This window comes from Gorilla gorilla, chromosome 4 (assembly GCF_029281585.2).
Source record: "Gorilla gorilla gorilla isolate KB3781 chromosome 4, NHGRI_mGorGor1-v2.1_pri, whole genome shotgun sequence".
NCBI classification, from domain to species: Eukaryota; Metazoa; Chordata; class Mammalia; order Primates; family Hominidae; genus Gorilla; species Gorilla gorilla.
Genome location: NC_073228.2, coordinates 138258506 through 138275203, shown reverse-complemented (window position 1 = coordinate 138275203; position 16698 = coordinate 138258506). Strand labels below are relative to the sequence as shown.

At 42.3% G+C, this 16698-nt stretch overlaps 1 protein-coding gene across 6 annotated transcripts in view; it reads left to right on the top strand.

Annotated features, from left to right (window-relative positions):
• CDKL3 (cyclin dependent kinase like 3) overlaps nt 1–16698 on the top strand; it is a 138606-nt gene that overhangs the window by 874 nt on the left and 121034 nt on the right. For 3 of the 6 annotated variants that reach the window (XM_063705902.1, XM_031010699.3, XM_055386640.2), the window contains exons 1-2: nt 3552–3775; nt 10098–10292. The exons of 1 other annotated variant lie outside the window; for it this stretch is intronic. In XM_063705902.1, coding sequence (XP_063561972.1) covers nt 3611–3775; nt 10098–10292 — 360 coding nt within the window. In that variant the 5' untranslated portion in view covers nt 3552–3610. Of the gene's footprint in view, nt 1–3039; nt 3160–3551; nt 3776–10097; nt 10293–16698 lie in introns of those variants that run through there. 2 more of the 6 variants (XM_063705903.1, XM_031010697.3) reach the window with 1 other exon arrangement.

Genomic DNA, 16698 nt, shown 5'->3' with positions numbered 1-16698 from the left:
TTGCCCCTGGTTCCATGGAAGCACAGTTAACTTTTCCGACTTTCCTTGTACCTCTTTCTTCAAACCCTGAATTCCCTCTCTGCTTCCAGTGACTGCCTTGGTGATCAGGTTAGCCAGGCCTAACTCTTGATAGGTCCTGTTAGACATTCACAATGTGTTTTTTAAGTTAAAAGCTGAATATTCTTAATTTTTTTGCCTTTCTGCCATTGCAGTCCTAACCCAATAGCAAAGGAGGAAGACACACAGGTAGGGTTACATGGAGAAAAATGGTAAAGAGAAACTATATCTTAAAAATATCTCTCATGAGCTGGGGCATTAGCTCATGCCTGTAATCCTAATACTTTGGGAGGCCAGGAGTTGAAGACCAGCCTGGGCAACATAGGAAATCCTGTCTCTACAAAAAGTAAAATTAGCCAGGCATGGTGGCGCACACCAATAGTCCCAGCAACTCAGGAGGCTGAGGCAGAAGAATCGCTTGAGATGAGGAAGTTGAAGCTGCAGTGGGCCATCATCATGCCACTGAGACCCTGCCTCAAAAAAATCCTGCAACAACCAAAAACACCCTTGTAATTTATCAGTCAAGGCAGTTACTGAAAGCAGAGACAGAATTCAGGGTTTGAAAAAAGGGAGGTACAAGGAAAGTGGGAAAAGTTAACCCTTTCTGGTTCCGTGGAACTATGGGCAAGATTAGGGCAATGCTGAGGTCCTCCTCCTACCCCCTCTTTCCCTGTTGAGCTGAAGAATGGATACAAAAGTGCTCAGAGTCCTCCTGACCCACCAACGAAGTCCTGAAGATGGGAACTGGAGGCAATAGAGGTAAGGAATTCAGTGACTACAGGGATTTATAATTGTTTTGGAAACAGTTTATTATTTTCCAAAATGATATAACACTTTTAACTGATTCAGTGAATGTGCATCATAAAGTCTTACAGCTGTGTATTAGCAAGAATCACTGGCTGTCCTTGTTAACCAGGCCTGCCATAACCTACTTGTAGAAGGAATAATTTTAAAGCTATTAACTGTATGCTGTTATCAGTTCTGTAGCTCTGGATTATGAGTTCATTGAGGGCAGGGACTCAGTTTGGTTCATCTCTGTCCTGGGCAAATTTTTTTTATTTTTTGAGACAGAGTCTTGCTCTGTCACCCAGGCTGGAGTGCAGTGGTGTGAACAGGGCTCACTGCAGCCTTGACCTTCTGGGCTCAAGTAATTCTCCTTCAGACGCCCAAGTAGCTGGGACCACAGGTGTGCACCACCATGCCCGGCTAATTTTTTGTAGAGATGGAGTTTTGCCCTCTTGCCCAGGCTGGTCTGGAACTCCTGGGCTCAAGTGATCTGCCCACCTTGGCCTCCCTGGGATTACAGGTGTGAGCCACTGTACGCAGCCTCCTTGCAAATATTTAGCCCACAACAAATAATATGCTTACACCAAGTTTGAGCCCACTATAAGATTTACTGTGACATTCTTATTTATAGAAGGTATTTTATATTGTGGTTGAATAACTTTCTTTTTTTTTTTTTTTTTTGAGATGGGGTCTCGCTCTGCCACCCAGGCTGGAGTGTAGTGGTGCGATCTCCGCTCACTGCAAGCTCCGCCTCCCGGATTCACACCATTCTCCTGCCTCAGCCTCCCGAGTAGCTGGGACTACAGGCGCCCGCCACCACGCCCAGCTAATTTTTTCTATTTTTTAGTAGAAATGGGGTTTCACCGTGTTAGCCAGGATGGTCTCGATCTCCTGACCTCGTGATCCGCCCGCCTGGGCCTCCCAAAGTGCTGGGATTACAGGCTAAGTTAGCCACTGTGCCCGTCCGAATAACCTTCAAAGAAAAGACAATTCTGAATATTTTAGGTGATCAATGAAAACGATGACCACTTCTCCTTTCTCTCAATATAAACCCTAGCAGCATAGAAAAAACTTGAGAAGCTTCAAAAATACTAATTTATTTACACTATCCCATTTAAATCAGGTGCTCTGGCATTGGGGCAGGGGTGTGGAGGTGGGGGTTGGGATGCTTTCTAAAAGCTCTCCAGGTGTGATTTAAATATGCATGCTGGGTGGGACCCACCAGACTAGATTTATTAAATAATGCCTTTCCTCTTATTTAGCGGAAGCATAGCGAGATTTCGCTTTTTTACATTTAACTCATTTTATAGAAAAAAGCAAAGAAAGCCCTATTCAATAAAGAAAGCACTCCCTAGGCACTTGGTCTAGTGATATGGTGGTTATTCATTAGGGACTGTCATTCCAGCTGAACTCTATGTCTACTTAAGCAGTTAGACACTGGCCTCTTTATTTCCGTGCTCTTGTATATCATTTCGTATATGGTGGAACCCTTCGAATTACTTGCTTTCCTAGAGTTTGACACGTGGTGAGGGAGGTTTTTTTTCTTTAAAAAAGATTACTAGCAGTTGGAAAAAATTAAAAGGCATATGGCAAGTGTTCAAGAAAAGTTTTTGATTTAAGAACCATCTTGACCGGGCGCGGTGGCTTACGCCTGTAATCCCAGCACTTTGGTAGCCTGAGGCGGGCGGATCACCTGAGGTCAGGAGTTCGAGACCAGCCTGGCCAACATGGTAGAAACCCCGTCTCTACTAAAAAAACAAAATTATCCGGGCGTGGTGGCACACGCCTGTAATCCCAGCTACTCGGGAGGCTGAGGCAGGAAAATCACTTAAACCTGGAAGGAGGAGGTTGCAGTGAGCCGAGATCGGCGCCACTGCACTCCAGCCTGGGCGACAGAGCTAGACTATCTCAAAAAAACAAAAAGATGCGGTTCCTCCCTATCCACATTCAAAAGCAACCTTGTGAGGAAGCTCAGCTGCGACAGCAATCTGTACTCCCCTCCCCCATTCCCAAGCACAGCACTCTTCCACCTTGCGCCTACCCAGAGCAGGTTTCCGTTTCTTCCCACTTCCCCTTCCGGGTCGGGACCCTGCCCATGTTCCGGTCTTGCGCACGAGGGCTAGAACGCAGCAACTCCGCCGGCGTTTCCATGGTAGCAAGTGGCCGGTTCCTTGCGGGGCTAAGCAACAAAGTAGTATCAGTGTTCGGTGGCTCCACTGGAACTACGCAGAGCCAGACCAGCGGGACCACAGAATGGGCTGAGGCGGCGGCGGCTGTTTGGATAAAGTCGACAGCGGGACGTGGGGCGTGACGCCGGTCCGGCATCCTAAGACGTCTGGTTTGAGTTGCGGGCGAGACCAGGCCTTTTTTAGGACATTGGGCCTGATAAGTGGGCGACTGCAGTAGTGCGGGAACCTATTATTTGACAGGAACATGACAGGAAGTGTGGGGACCCCATGCTTGATGGATGGTGACTTATAGTGTGGTAGTCTCAGTGTTGATGGGCATGACCGAGACAGCAGGAGTACCCCTAAGTTCTGGTGAGAGGTGGAGCCTCAGAAGGACACCTTACTCAAGCTGTCTTTAGTTCCCAAAGACAAAAAGGCTCAGTGGAAAAGATTCCTTTTTTTTTTTTTTAATGTCTCTATATTTGAGACTGTGGGTTTATTGTGGATATGCATTATCTAGTTTTAATAAATAAAAGTATAAACGTTTAACATTTTCCATTTTCTTTCTTTCTATAAAGTAGTAAAAGCCCAGCTTGAAAATGGAGATGTATGAAACCCTTGGAAAAGTGGGAGAGGGAAGTTACGGAACAGTCATGAAATGTAAACATAAGAATACTGGGCAGGTAGTGGCCATTAAGATATTTTATGAGAGACCAGAACAATCTGTCAACAAAATTGCGATGAGAGAAATAAAGTTTCTAAAGGTTTGCTTCTTTTGTCTTAATCATCTAAGTCAAAAGAAAAATGGTTATGGAATAAAAAATTGCATAAAATATTTTAGTTCACACATGTACTGATTCGTATTATGTAGAAACAAGTGTAATACTCTATCTTATCTACATTTTGTAATTTTATAGTGATACAAGATATACGTGTTTTGGGGTATGTAACAAAAGCTATACCGATATTGTTTAATAATTATTCAGAACTATTCAAGTATAATACTTAATAAAAATTTCTGCTATGTGCAAGGCATGGTGCTAGGTACTGAGACTATAAGGAGGTAAAAGATAGTTCCTGCCCTTAAAGACTTCTATAATTTAATCAGAAAGGAGAGTATATAAAAATCATACTGAATAAAAAGTGGCTCATAATAAATGCCAAGGAATCAACACAAAGTCCTTTCCCTGGTAGGGAAAGTTTTTTTGAGGAAATGGGACATGAATTTGGCTTTGAAGGATGTGGAGGGTTTAGATAAGAGGGAGAAACTGTTGTGTTCTGGGTTAGAGGAACAACATAAACTCAAAAGAGACTAAAGAAGGACAAAGGATAAAGTGCAAAGTGGAAAGGACAAAGAGCAAAGACATTTGCCTGTAGAGTTTTCTGAGCAGAATTGGAAAGAGGTATATTAGAACAGTAAATTGGAGGTAGATTTTAAAGTCTTTTAGGCCAAGGAGTCAAAACTTGATTTTGTAAGAGGTGGAAAGTCGTGAAGGTTTTGAATTCAGTGTAAAGAAATGTTGTAAATTTTAATCTACCACTATTGTGCAGAATAGATTGGAGGACTGAGAGTAAAAATAGGTCTGTTAGGAGTTCAATTAAGGAATTTTGGAAAATGTCTGAGGACCCTTGCTAAAATGCAGCAATGTGAATGAAAAGTAAAGTTAGAACATGCTGTATTGTAAAAAAAAAAAAAAAAAAAAAAAAAAAAAAAAAAAAAAAAAAAGACATGAGGCCGGGTGCGGTGGCTCACGCTTGTAATCCCAGCACTTTGAGAGGCCGAGGCGGGTGGATCACCTGGGGTCAGGGGTTCAAGACCATCCTGGACAACATAGTGAAACCCCGTCTCTACTAAAAATTAAACAAACAAAAAAATTAAGGCCGGGTGCGGTGGCTCACGCTCCCAGCGCTTTGGGAGGCTGAGGCGGGTGGATCACGAGGTCAGGAGATCGAGACCATCCTGTCTAACGTGGTGAAACCCCGTCTTTACTAAAAAATACAAAAAATTAGCCGGACGAGGTGGCGGGCGCTTGTGGTCCCAGCTACTGCGGAGGCTGAGGCAGGAGAATGGTGTGAACCCGGGAGGCAGAGCTTGCAGTGAGCCGAGATAGCGCCACTGCACTCCAGCCTGGGCGACAGAGCAAGACTCCGTCTCAAAAGAAAAGGAAAAAAAAAAATTAGCCAGGCATAGTGTCGCGCCCCTGTAATCCCAGCTGCTTAGAAGGCTGAGGCACGACAATCGCTCAAACCCGGAAGGTGGAGGTTGGAGTGAGCCGAGATCACGCCACTGCACTCTAGCCTGGGCGTCAGAGTGAGACTCCATCTCAGAAAAAGAAAAAAAAAAAAAAGGGCGCTGTGGCTCACGCCTGTAATCTCAGCACTTTGGGAGGCTGAGGCAGGCAGATCACCTGAGGTCAGGAGTTCGAGACCAGCCTGGCCAATATAGTGAAACCCCCATCTCTACTAAAAATACAAAAATTAGCCGGGGATGGTAGTGCATGCCTGTAATCCCAGCTACTCGGGAGGCTGAGGCAGAAGAATTGCTTGAACCCAAGAGGAGGAGGTTGCAGTGAGCCGAGATCACACTATTGCACTCCAGCCTGGGCAACAGAGCAACACCTTGTCTGAAAAAAAAAAAGACATGAAAGAGTGTAGAAGACTATAGAAAGACTATAGAAGGAGTCAAAGGTCTCTGAGGTTCAGTGATTGATACAATTGATAGAAATACGAAAGACTCAAAAGAGACATGGTTTGGGAACTACTTCAATTTTGGAAATGTTGAATTTGAGGTGACAGGAGTACATTTAAGTGAAGATGACCAGTAGGCTTTTAGAAATGAGGAACAATATCAGGAGAGATCAGGGAAGAAGATAGAATCCTATGTAGGTGTGACAGTTCACCCCAGGAGAAACAACTGAGGAGTGTGGAGAAAGGAGTATTAACATTCCTTAGGGTTGGGGTAGAAAATTAATGATTTTAAAAATATTTAAATATGTATGTATTCTATTTATTGGAATCTATTTACATCCTTTAAGGTTTATGATCTTGACGATATAGTATAGCTGTTTCATATGCAGCAGATGTTCTTGTTTGTCTTTACCTGATACAAAAATAATATTTTCTTCTTTCTTTGTAAGTCTATATGAGATATGATGGATCAATTTGCCTTCTTTCTCTTTCTCTCTTTTTTTTTTTTTTTTAAAGAAATGGAGTCTCCCTGTTGCCCAGGCTGCAGCGCAGTGGCATGATCATAGCTCACTGCAGCCTCCATCATCTGGGCTTAAGTGATCTTCCTGTCTTGGACCTGTGAAAGAGCTAGGATTACAGGCATGAGCCACTGTGCCTGGCCTAATTTGGGGAAATATATTAGGCATCTGTGGATTATTAGAATGGCTCTACGCTGGGTGCAGTGGTTCACGCCAGTAATCCTAGCACTTCGGGAGGCCGAGGCGGGCGGATTGCCTGAGCTCAGGAGTTCGAGACCAGCCTGAGCAACATGGTGAAACCCCGTCTCTACTAAAATACAAAAAATTAGCCGGGCATGGCAGTGTGCGCCTGTAGTCCCAGCTACTCGGGAGGCTGAGGTAGGAGAATCGCTTGAACCCAGGAGGAGGAGGTTGCAGTGAGCTGAGATTGCGCCACTGCACTCCAGTCTGGGCGACAGAGTGAGACTCTGTCTCAAAAAAAAAAAAAAAAAAATAGCCGGCCATGGTGGCAGGTGCCTGTAATCCCAGCTACGCAAGAGGCTGAGGCAGGAGAATCACTTGAACCCGGGAGGCGGAGGTTTCAGTGAGCCGAGACCACGCCACTGCACTCCAGCCTGGGCAGCAGAGCGAGACTCCATCTCAAATAAATAAATAAATAAATAAATAAATAAAACAGCTCTATTTCTAGACAATGAAAAGTGAGTAAAGATGTTATGATTTTGTGAAAGATATCAGTTCCTGTCCTGATGACCTAAAACATAATACTATAAATAAGGCAATTGTGTACTGTGAATGAAAATCTGATTAGATTTTTTCCCCCAAGGCAGTATCTCTTGCTCTTTCTTCAACTGTTGCACTTAAACTGATTATTTTTTTTCTATTTAATCATTTTGTAAAACTAACCAGTATGTGACAATACAGAGATGAACTTGAATATGTGTTTTACTGTAACAACTGTTATGCAGATGATTTTGAGATACCCTAACTATTCTCATTGGCTTTTTGTTATTGTTGTTGTTATTGTTCTGAGACAGTCTTACTCTGTCTGTCGCCCAGGCTGGAGCGCAGTGGCACAATCCTGGCTCACTGCAACCTCTGCCTCCCAGGTTCAAGCAATTCTCATGCCTCAGCCTCCAAGTAGCTGGGATTACAGGCACGTACGACCACGCCCGGCTAATTTTTGTATTTTTAGTAGAGACGGGGTTTCACCATGTTGCCCAGGCTGATTTAGAACTCCTGGCTTCATGTGATCTGCCCACCTCAGCCTTCCAAAGTGCTGAGATTACAGGTGTGAGCCACTGCACCTGGCACTCACTGGCTTTTTATAGGATTTTAAATTTGATGTAATCTAATTCCACTAGAGTTCTTGGACTAGTTAATATTCTTAGTCTAAAAAACTTGTCATAATTACTTAATTCAAATTACTTTTTTTTTTTTTTAGACAGAGTTTCACTCTTGTTGCCCAGGCTGCAGTGTAATGGCACAATCTCAGCTCACCACAACCTGGGCCTCCCGGGTTTAAGCAATTCTCCTGCCTCAGCCTCCTGAGTAGCTGGGATTACAGGCATGGACCACCATGCCAGGCTAATTTTGTATTTTTAGTAGAGACAGGGTTTCTCCATGTTGGTCAGGCTGATCTCGAACTCCCGACCTCAGGTGATCCGCCTGCCTTGGCCTCCCAAAGTGCTGGGATTATAGAAGTGAGCCACTGGCCCGACCCAAATTAAATTTTTATGCTAGAATTTCATTAAATAAATTACAGTTAGAGTAATTAGTGAGAATATCTGTAGAAAAGTTGTCTAGTAATGGAGAAAAAATTAAACAACTTGAAGAGGGGTACTAAAGCATTTCTAGGGATTTCATTTCATGGTTTATCTGAGTAAATACTGTACCTAATTCCTCATCCCTGAATGGATCTTCTACAATGCTTATTCATATTACCCCTTCCCTACTTTCACTGCTTTTGCCTTTAAAATAAAGACTGGACAGGAAACCAGTAATTTTCCTTAAGTAGAGGATTAATATGGTAGTGTCCAAAAGCAGTCAATTCCTTGAGACGGAGTTTCACTCTTGTCACGCCGGCTGGAGTGCGATGGCACAATCTCGGCTCACTGCAACCTCCACCTCCTGGGTTCAAGCGATTCTCCTCTCTTAATCTCTCTAGTAGCTGGGATTACAGGTGCCCACCACCACGCTGGGCTAATTTTTGTGTTTTTAGTAGAGACGGTGTTTCACCATGTTGACCAGGCTGGTCTCGAACTCCTGACCTCATGTGATTTGCCCGCCTCAGCCTCCCAAAGTGCTGGGATTATAGGCGTGCACCACCATGCCCAGCCAACAGTCAATTCTTTTCACTGCTGTCAGTATGCTGTTGCTGCAGCACTGTGGCATCTTGCCAACCAGGGAAATTTGGAGCAAAAAGGAAAGGAATCTGGTGTTATATTTTGGATGTTTTTCTCTAGTCATGTTTTAAGGACTTTAGTCTCTTCGTTAGTTACAGAGAAGTAGAAAAATTGACATTGTGTTATTGGAATAAAGGCAAATATATTTTCATAAAGGTATAGTTTTCTAGAGCTAGGAACAGTGGCTCATGCCTGTAGTCCTAGCAACTTGGGAGGCCAAGGCAGGAAGATCACTTGAGGCCAGGAGTTCGAGACCAGCCTGGCAATATAGCAAGATTCATTCTCTTAAAAAAAAAAAACAAAAAACAAAAACAAAAAAAGCCCCTTCATTTTTAGCTAATTGAACACATATTCTTGATAGTTTGAACAAAATGGTTAAATATTTCAGAATTGATTATAATTAAGTCAGTGTGATGAAAAATAGAATAAGTAGCATACAATATTAAATCTCATTTGTTTCCTAAGCTGATACATGGGCATCATTTACATTTTAAAATTATTTTGGCAATAATTGTTACCAGTCTAAAAAGGTGGTTAATTGTTTAATAGAAGAGTACAGACAATGAACAAACGTTCACCCACAAATAATTACATATTTATGTAAAGTTTCTGTGGTTATAAATTGGTAGTTCACATATCTGAAGATTTTGCATATATTTTGGTGTTCTTTTGTTATAGTCTAATGAATTTATGATGCTCCCTAGAACTTATGGTTTACTTTCTAGAGTTTAGGATTAAAATTAGAGAATAATTAATTTATATAAATTCAGATCACATACTTAATCATGTTGAAATCCATGCTCATTTGAAAACATAAGGGCCTTTTAAATTTTGGGTGTTAAATTTAACCACAAACCAAGTTTAAAAATAGCAGGATATCTTTCAACAGAATACTAAGTTACAGTACATTAAATTATTTTAATAAGCAACCAAATGCCAACTTGAGATAAAGTAATATATCTCACTTTGTCCTATAAATATTGATTATAAAATGGATTAAATTTTCTTAAAATAGGAATGGAAGCACATTGGTTGAGAAATTTCAGTTGAAATGCATGGAACATAGGCTGGGCATGATGGTGCACACCTACAATTCCAGGAGTTGGGGAGGCCGAGGCAGGAGGATCACCTGAGGTCAGGAGTTCAAGACCAGCCTGGCCAACATGGTGAAACCCTGTTTCTGCTAAAAGTACAAAAATGAGCTGGGCATGGTGGTGCACGCTTGTAATCCCAGCTGTTCAGGAGGCTGAGGCAGGAGGATTGATTGAAATGGGGTGGTGGAGGTTGCATTGAGCCAAGATTGTGCCACTGCACTCCAGCCTGGCGACAGAGCAAGACTCCATCTCAAAAAAAAGAAAAAAGAAATGCATGGAACAAAGCTAAGAATATGACTGTTTCTTTACAAAATTTACACGTTATATGTACAAATTGTTAGGCTTGAAATAATTAAAAATTTGTGTTGTTTCTTTTGTCAATAGCAATTTCATCACGAAAACCTGGTCAATCTGATTGAAGTTTTTAGACAGAAAAAGAAAATTCATTTGGTATTTGAATTTATTGACCACACAGTATTAGATGAGTTACAACATTATTGTCATGGACTAGAGAGTAAACGACTTAGAAAATACCTCTTCCAGATCCTTCGAGCAATTGACTATCTTCACAGTAATAATGTAAGTGCTTCAGAATAAGCCAATTTGTAGGATGAATATGAATCATAAGTGCTCCTTATACATTGTTTTATTTTTATGAAGGTGGCTAACATTCTTTTTCTATACAATAATAATAGACATCCTGAAAATGGGGATAGGGAATAGGGGGCACTACCTTTTAGTTGCAGAACCAAAAAATATTGAGCACTCAGTAATTCCAACTATAAGGCAGACCAAGTATGGGATGGTAAAGGCAGTATCAATAATTTTGTTTAGTAGAATCAGTAGTCAGCTGGAGCGCTATTATTAGAGAAAGTATATTAAAACATTGAAAGTCAGGTCTGTGGCTTAATGGAGAGTTGCTCATATAAAGGGAGGTTTTTTTGTGAGACTCCGCCTCACAAAAAAAAAGGTGGGGGGGAATAGTAAGTTAATTGTGGATGCCTTTAGGGGAAGAAAGGAGATATAAAGTGGCGGAGCGGTTTGAGGCCTTGTCATTTAACCTATGAAAAATCAAGGAAGAGGAAAGATCACAGCTATTCTGATGTTTAGTGTTGACTTTAGCATTGGCTTGTAAGTGTTTAGCTCAGCAGGTTTTTTGTTTGTTTGTTTGGTTGGTTTTTGAGATGGAGTTTTGCTCTCGTTGCCCAGGCTGGAGTACAATGGCATGATCTCGGCTCACTGCAACCTCTGCCTCCTGGGTTCAAGCAATTCTCCTGCCTCTCCTTAAAACATCTCGGTGTTTGTCCGAGATGACGGTGCTCCTCCTCAATCAACCACCACACCTGGCCAATATTTTGTAGAGATGGGGTTTCCCCATGTTACCCAGTCTGGTCTCAAACTCCTGGGCTCAAGTGATCTGCCCGCCTCAGCCTCCCAAAATGCTGGATTACAGGTGTGAGCTACTGCACCTGGCACAGATTTTTTAAAAGATCAAATTAGGTACTAGGTATAAAGCATTTAAACTGTGTCAGGCACATTTTAAGTGCTCAGTAGATAGTGCTGGTAGGCTGGCTATAGTAGCTCACACCTCTAATCTCAGCATTTTGAGAGGCTGAGGCAGGAGGATCACTTGAGCTCAAAAGTTCAAGCCCAGCCTGGGCAACATAGCAAGACCTTGTCTCTACTAAAAATAAAAAATAAATTAGCTGGGCATCAGGCATCGTTCACAATCCTGTACTCCCGGCTACTTGTGAGGCCGAGGTGGGAGGATTGTTTGAGCCTGGGAGGTCAAGGCTGCAGTAAGCTATGATTGCACCACTCCATCCTGGTTGACAGAGCAAGATTCTGTAAGTAAGTAAATAAAATAAATAAATAAATAAATATAGCAAGCTGGTTTGGAGTGAGGAATATTAATAGTTGTGTTAAGGAAAGAAAAGAAAAAAAGGAAAAGAAAAGAAAGCTGGTAGGGAGTCAAGAATAGTGGTGTTATCCTTTTATCTGTTTAGAGCCTTGTCTATATTAGACTCTAAAAATGTTTCTTGAATAAAAGGAGATCTCAGTCTGGGCTAAACTGACAGTAGAAGACTTCCAAGATGAGGTAAAACTAAAGTAAGTAGAATTTTGAACTGTAGCTAGGATTTTGTTGGAGTAGAGGAGAAAATGCATTCAGGTGGGGTACCATTGTGAAAATAGAAGTAGACCGGAGCAGGGGACTTCAGAGAGTGCTGTTAAGTCAGGTTACAGGGAACAACAGATAGAGGAAGATAAGATTACACAGGTTCCCAGGGGAGAGATTTTCCAGAACCTTGAAATTTATCCACAGGAGGGTGGACTCTTTGCTGAGGATCCTGGGAAACTACTGAAGATTTTGTTGTTTTTTTATTTTTGTTTTTCTTGAGACAGGATCTTGCTTTGTTGCCCAGATGGGAGTGCAGTAGCATGATCATAGCTCACTGCAGCCTCCAACTTCTGGGCTCAAGTGATCCTCCTGCCTCAGCCTCCCAAGTTGCTAGGACTACAGGCACATGTCACCACACCCAGCCCATTGAAGGTTCTTGAGCATTGCTGTGACTGCATGAAAACAAAATCTAATTTTATTTTAACATGAGTAGAAGATATGAGTAGATAGAGACCCAGAGAGATCAGACAGGTAGCTGTTGTGACAATCTAGATGTGTGGGTGGTAACGGTTTGGACTAAGTAGCAATGGGAAGGAGAGGAAGGATGGCAGAGGGATAGGATGGAAATATTTCAAAAGGAAAATCACAGGACTTGGGAAGTAATTAGATATGAGAGGGATGAAAACAAAGGGTGAAGTCAGAGGTTATTACAGTATTTTTTTTTGAGACAGAGTCTCTCTCTGTCACCCAGGCTGGAGTACAATGGCAGGATCTTGGCTCACTGCAACTTCCGCCTTCTGGGTTCAAGCGATTCTTCCTGCTTCACCCTCCTGAGTAGCTGGGATTACAGGCTCCTGCCACCAGGCCCGGCTAATTTTTGTATTTTTATTTTATTTTATTTTATTTTGAGACAGAGTCTTGCTCTGTCGCCCAGGCTGGAGTGCAATGGCGTGATCTCACTGCAGCCTCCTTCTCCTGGGTTCAAGCGATTCTCCTGCCTCAGCCTCCCAAGTAACTGGGTTTACAGGTGCGTGCCATCATGCCCGGCTAATTTTTGTATTTTTAGTAGAGACGGGGTTTCACCATGTTGGTCAGGCTGATATCAAACTCCTGACCTCGTGATCCGCCCACCTTAGCCTCCCAAAGTGCTGGGATTACAGGCGTGAGCCACCGCGCCCGGCCTACATTTTCTTAAAACAATAATCAGTGTGTTTGGATAGACCCATACTAAATAATATTGGGGATACAAAATAAGTAGATATTTTGCCTTCAAAGACTATAGTTGAGAAAATAGGCTTAGACAGATGGTACAATAAGTATAAAAGTGTAGATGATGAAGTGCTAAGTTTCGTGGCACAAACGATATAGTAGTACAGCATAGGATGGGCAAGAAAGTCAATAGGATAATTTCTGACTAAATACCAGTAATACGATATTCCCAAGGATGGCCCACTGTTGCCCTCATCCACGTGGAGCTAAATGCTTTTGATGTAAAACAAAACTAACCATTTGATTGTGAGATAAGAGTTTTTATTTTATTTTTATTTTATTTATTTATTTTTGAGACAGAGTTTCACTCTGTCACTCAGGCTGGAGTGCAGTGGCATGATCTTGGTTCACTGCAACCTCCACCTCCCAGGTTCAAGCAATTTTCCTGCCTCAGCCTCTTGAGTAGCTGGGATTATAGGCGCCCACCACCACACCCACCTAATTTTTGTATTTTTAGTAGAGTCGGGGTTTCACCACGTTAGCCAGGCTGACTAACTTTGGTCTTGAAATGCTGACCTCAACTGATCTACCTGCCTTGGGCTCCAAAGTGCTGGGATTACAGGCATGAGCCACCAATGAGAGTTTTTAAATAGTAACCAAATAAACAAATTCACAGGTTAATAAGTGAATTTTCCAATGCCATACAGCAGGGGTCCCCAACCCCTGGGCCACAACCAATACCATTCTGTGGCCTGATTCCTGTGGCCTGTTAGGAATCAGGCCACACAGTAGATGAGTGGTGGGCAAGCAGGCAAAGCTTCGTCTGTATTTACAGCCACTTTGCATTGCTCGCATTACCACCTGAGCTCTGCCTCCTATCAGATCAGCGGAGGCATTAAATTCTTATAGGAGTGCGAACCCTACTCTGAACTGTGCATGCAAGGGATCTAGGTTGTGCACTCCTTGTGAGAATCTAATGCCTGATAATCTGTCACTGTCTTTCATAACCCCCAGTTAGGACCATCTGGTTGCAGGAAAACAAGCTCAGGGCTCCCACTGATTCTACATTATGGTAAGTTGTATAATGATTTCATTGTATAGTATAATGTAACAATAATAGAAGTAAAGTGCACTGTAAATGTAATGCACTTGAAGCATCCTGAAACCATCCCCCAGCCTGGTCCGTAGAAAAACTGTCTTCCATAAAACCAGTTCCTGGTGCCAAAAAGGTTGGAGACTGCTGTAATACAGTTAATGAGTGATGGAAGAGGGGACTAGATTCCTTCCACAGTCCATGCTCTTTCCTTTCTACCATGCCATGTCTCCACAGCAGCTTAGTATGGAGCAGCTTAGCTTTAATTCTTAAAGCCTGTGCTTAGGAAATACCGCAGAATGAGAAAAGTGTTACTGTGTTTGGGAAGCAGTCAGATAACATATATTTATGGATATGTATACACATGTGTATATGCATGCCTAATACATTTGTTAAATGGAATTAGGGGATTAGAAGAGGAAAATGACAGAGAAAGATTATCAAAACTTTAATTGCTGTTTATAAAAGAAATTTATAATCAAAGTTCATCTTAAATCATCTCAGAATTGCGATATAACTTTTCAATAAATACCTTTCTTACCATACTTCCTCTTAACACAATACCTTTACACATACTAGTCTCTCTTCCTGGATTTATCTTTCTTCCACTCTTTCCTAGTTTACTTCTGCTCATCCCTCAGATCTTAGTAAAAGTGGAATTTTCCCCAGGGATGTCTCCATTCAAGTTATAATGCTATGTTCCTTTCCTTTGTAGCACTTGTGTTATTTTATATTTGTGTGATTATATGAAGTAAGGTGTTTCTCGTACAATTGACTGTGAGTTCTGTGATGGTAAAGAACTATATCTGTTTTTTTTGTTTTTTTTGTTTTTTTTGTTTTTTTTTTTTTGAGACAGAGTCTTGCTCCATCGCTCAGGCTGGAGTGTATTGGCATGATCTTAGCTCACTGCAACCTCCGCCTCCCAGGTTCAAGCAATTTTCCTGCCTCAGCCTCCTGAGTAGCTGGGCTAACTTTTTTTTTTTTAATTTTTAGTAGTGCCAAGGTCTCACCATGTTGCCCAGGCTTGTCTCAAACTCCTGAGTTCAAGTGATCTTCCTGCCTCCGTTTTCCAAAGTGCTGGGATTATAGGCATGAGCTATCATGCCCAGCCTGAAGTGGTATCTTTTTTTTTTTTTTTTTGAGATGGAGTCTCACTCTGTCACCAGGCTGGAGTGCAGTGGCACGATCTCAGCTCACTGCAACCTCCGCCTCCTGGGTTCAAGCGATTCTCCTGCCTCAGCCTGGTGAGTAGCTGGGACTATAGGCACATGCCACCATGTCTGTCTAATTTTTGTATTTTTAGTAGAGACGGGGTTTCACCATGTTGGCCAGGATGGTCTCGATCTCCTGACCTCATGATCCACCTGCCTCGGCCTTCCCAAGTGCTGGGATTACAGGTGTGAGCCACCGCGCCCAGCTCCTGAAGCGGTATCTTAATGTGCTTTTTAATGTCTATTTTTGTTCACATTATATCCTTAGGTCTTGGAATAGTGCCTGGCATATAGTAGGCCCTCAGTTAAAATTGTGGTAGTTAAAAAGGATTTATATATTTTGACAGATGGCAACTTTAAAGTGGCTCAATTAGAAAGGCTTACCCTAAATTAATTTTTTGGCTATTTGTGGAGGGAGACTGAGTCAAAACAAGAGCCAGTCTCAAAGATTTATGGTAGTAAGTTGTATAAACAAGGAAAGATCCCAGATTTCTTTCACTGAGACATTTCTACTTGTGCTGTGATACTTTACAGGTGATGAGTATGTGCTTCTATAATTCATTTGATAAAATTTTTAAATGCCTTCTCTTTGTTCTAGGCACTATACTGAGCACGGGATATTAATTGAACAAGACAGTTGTGCATATTGCCCTCACGGAGCTTATGGTTTAGTGGGGGTTTCAGACAAGTAAACAGACAACAGTACTACATGACAGATGCTATGAAGGGGGAAGTGCAGATTGATGTGAACATATAGAAGGAGCATCTAATACTAACATATAAGCTGAGTCCTGAGGAAATAGCTGGCTTGGCCAGGCAGTTGGAGCAGCATCAACAAATGCATAGAGATTAGACAAACCCTGGCAAATCGGGAAACTAATATTCTATAGGCTAGGGAAAGGAGGTTAATAGGGTAAGTAGGGGCCGAATCTCACAAGGCCTTATAAGCCATTTTAGGGAGTTTAAAATTTATCCTGCAGGATGAGGAATCCTTGAAGCAAAGAAGTGACATGATCAGGCTAGGCACGGTGGCTCACTCCTGTAATCCCAGCACTTTGGGAGGCCGAGGCGGGCGGATCACAAGGTCAAGAGATCGAGACCATCCTGGCCAACATGGTGAAACCCCATCTCTACTAAAAATACAAAAATTAGCTGGGCATGGTGGCGCATGCCTGTAGTCCTGTAGTCCTAGCTACTCAGGAGACTGAGGCAGGAGAATAGCTTGAACCCAGCAGCCAGAGGTTGCAGTGAGCCGAGATCGCGCCACTGCACTCCAGCCTGGTGACAAAGCGAGACTCTGTCTCAAAAAAAAAAAAAAAAAGTGACATGATCACACATCTGATTTTAAAATAG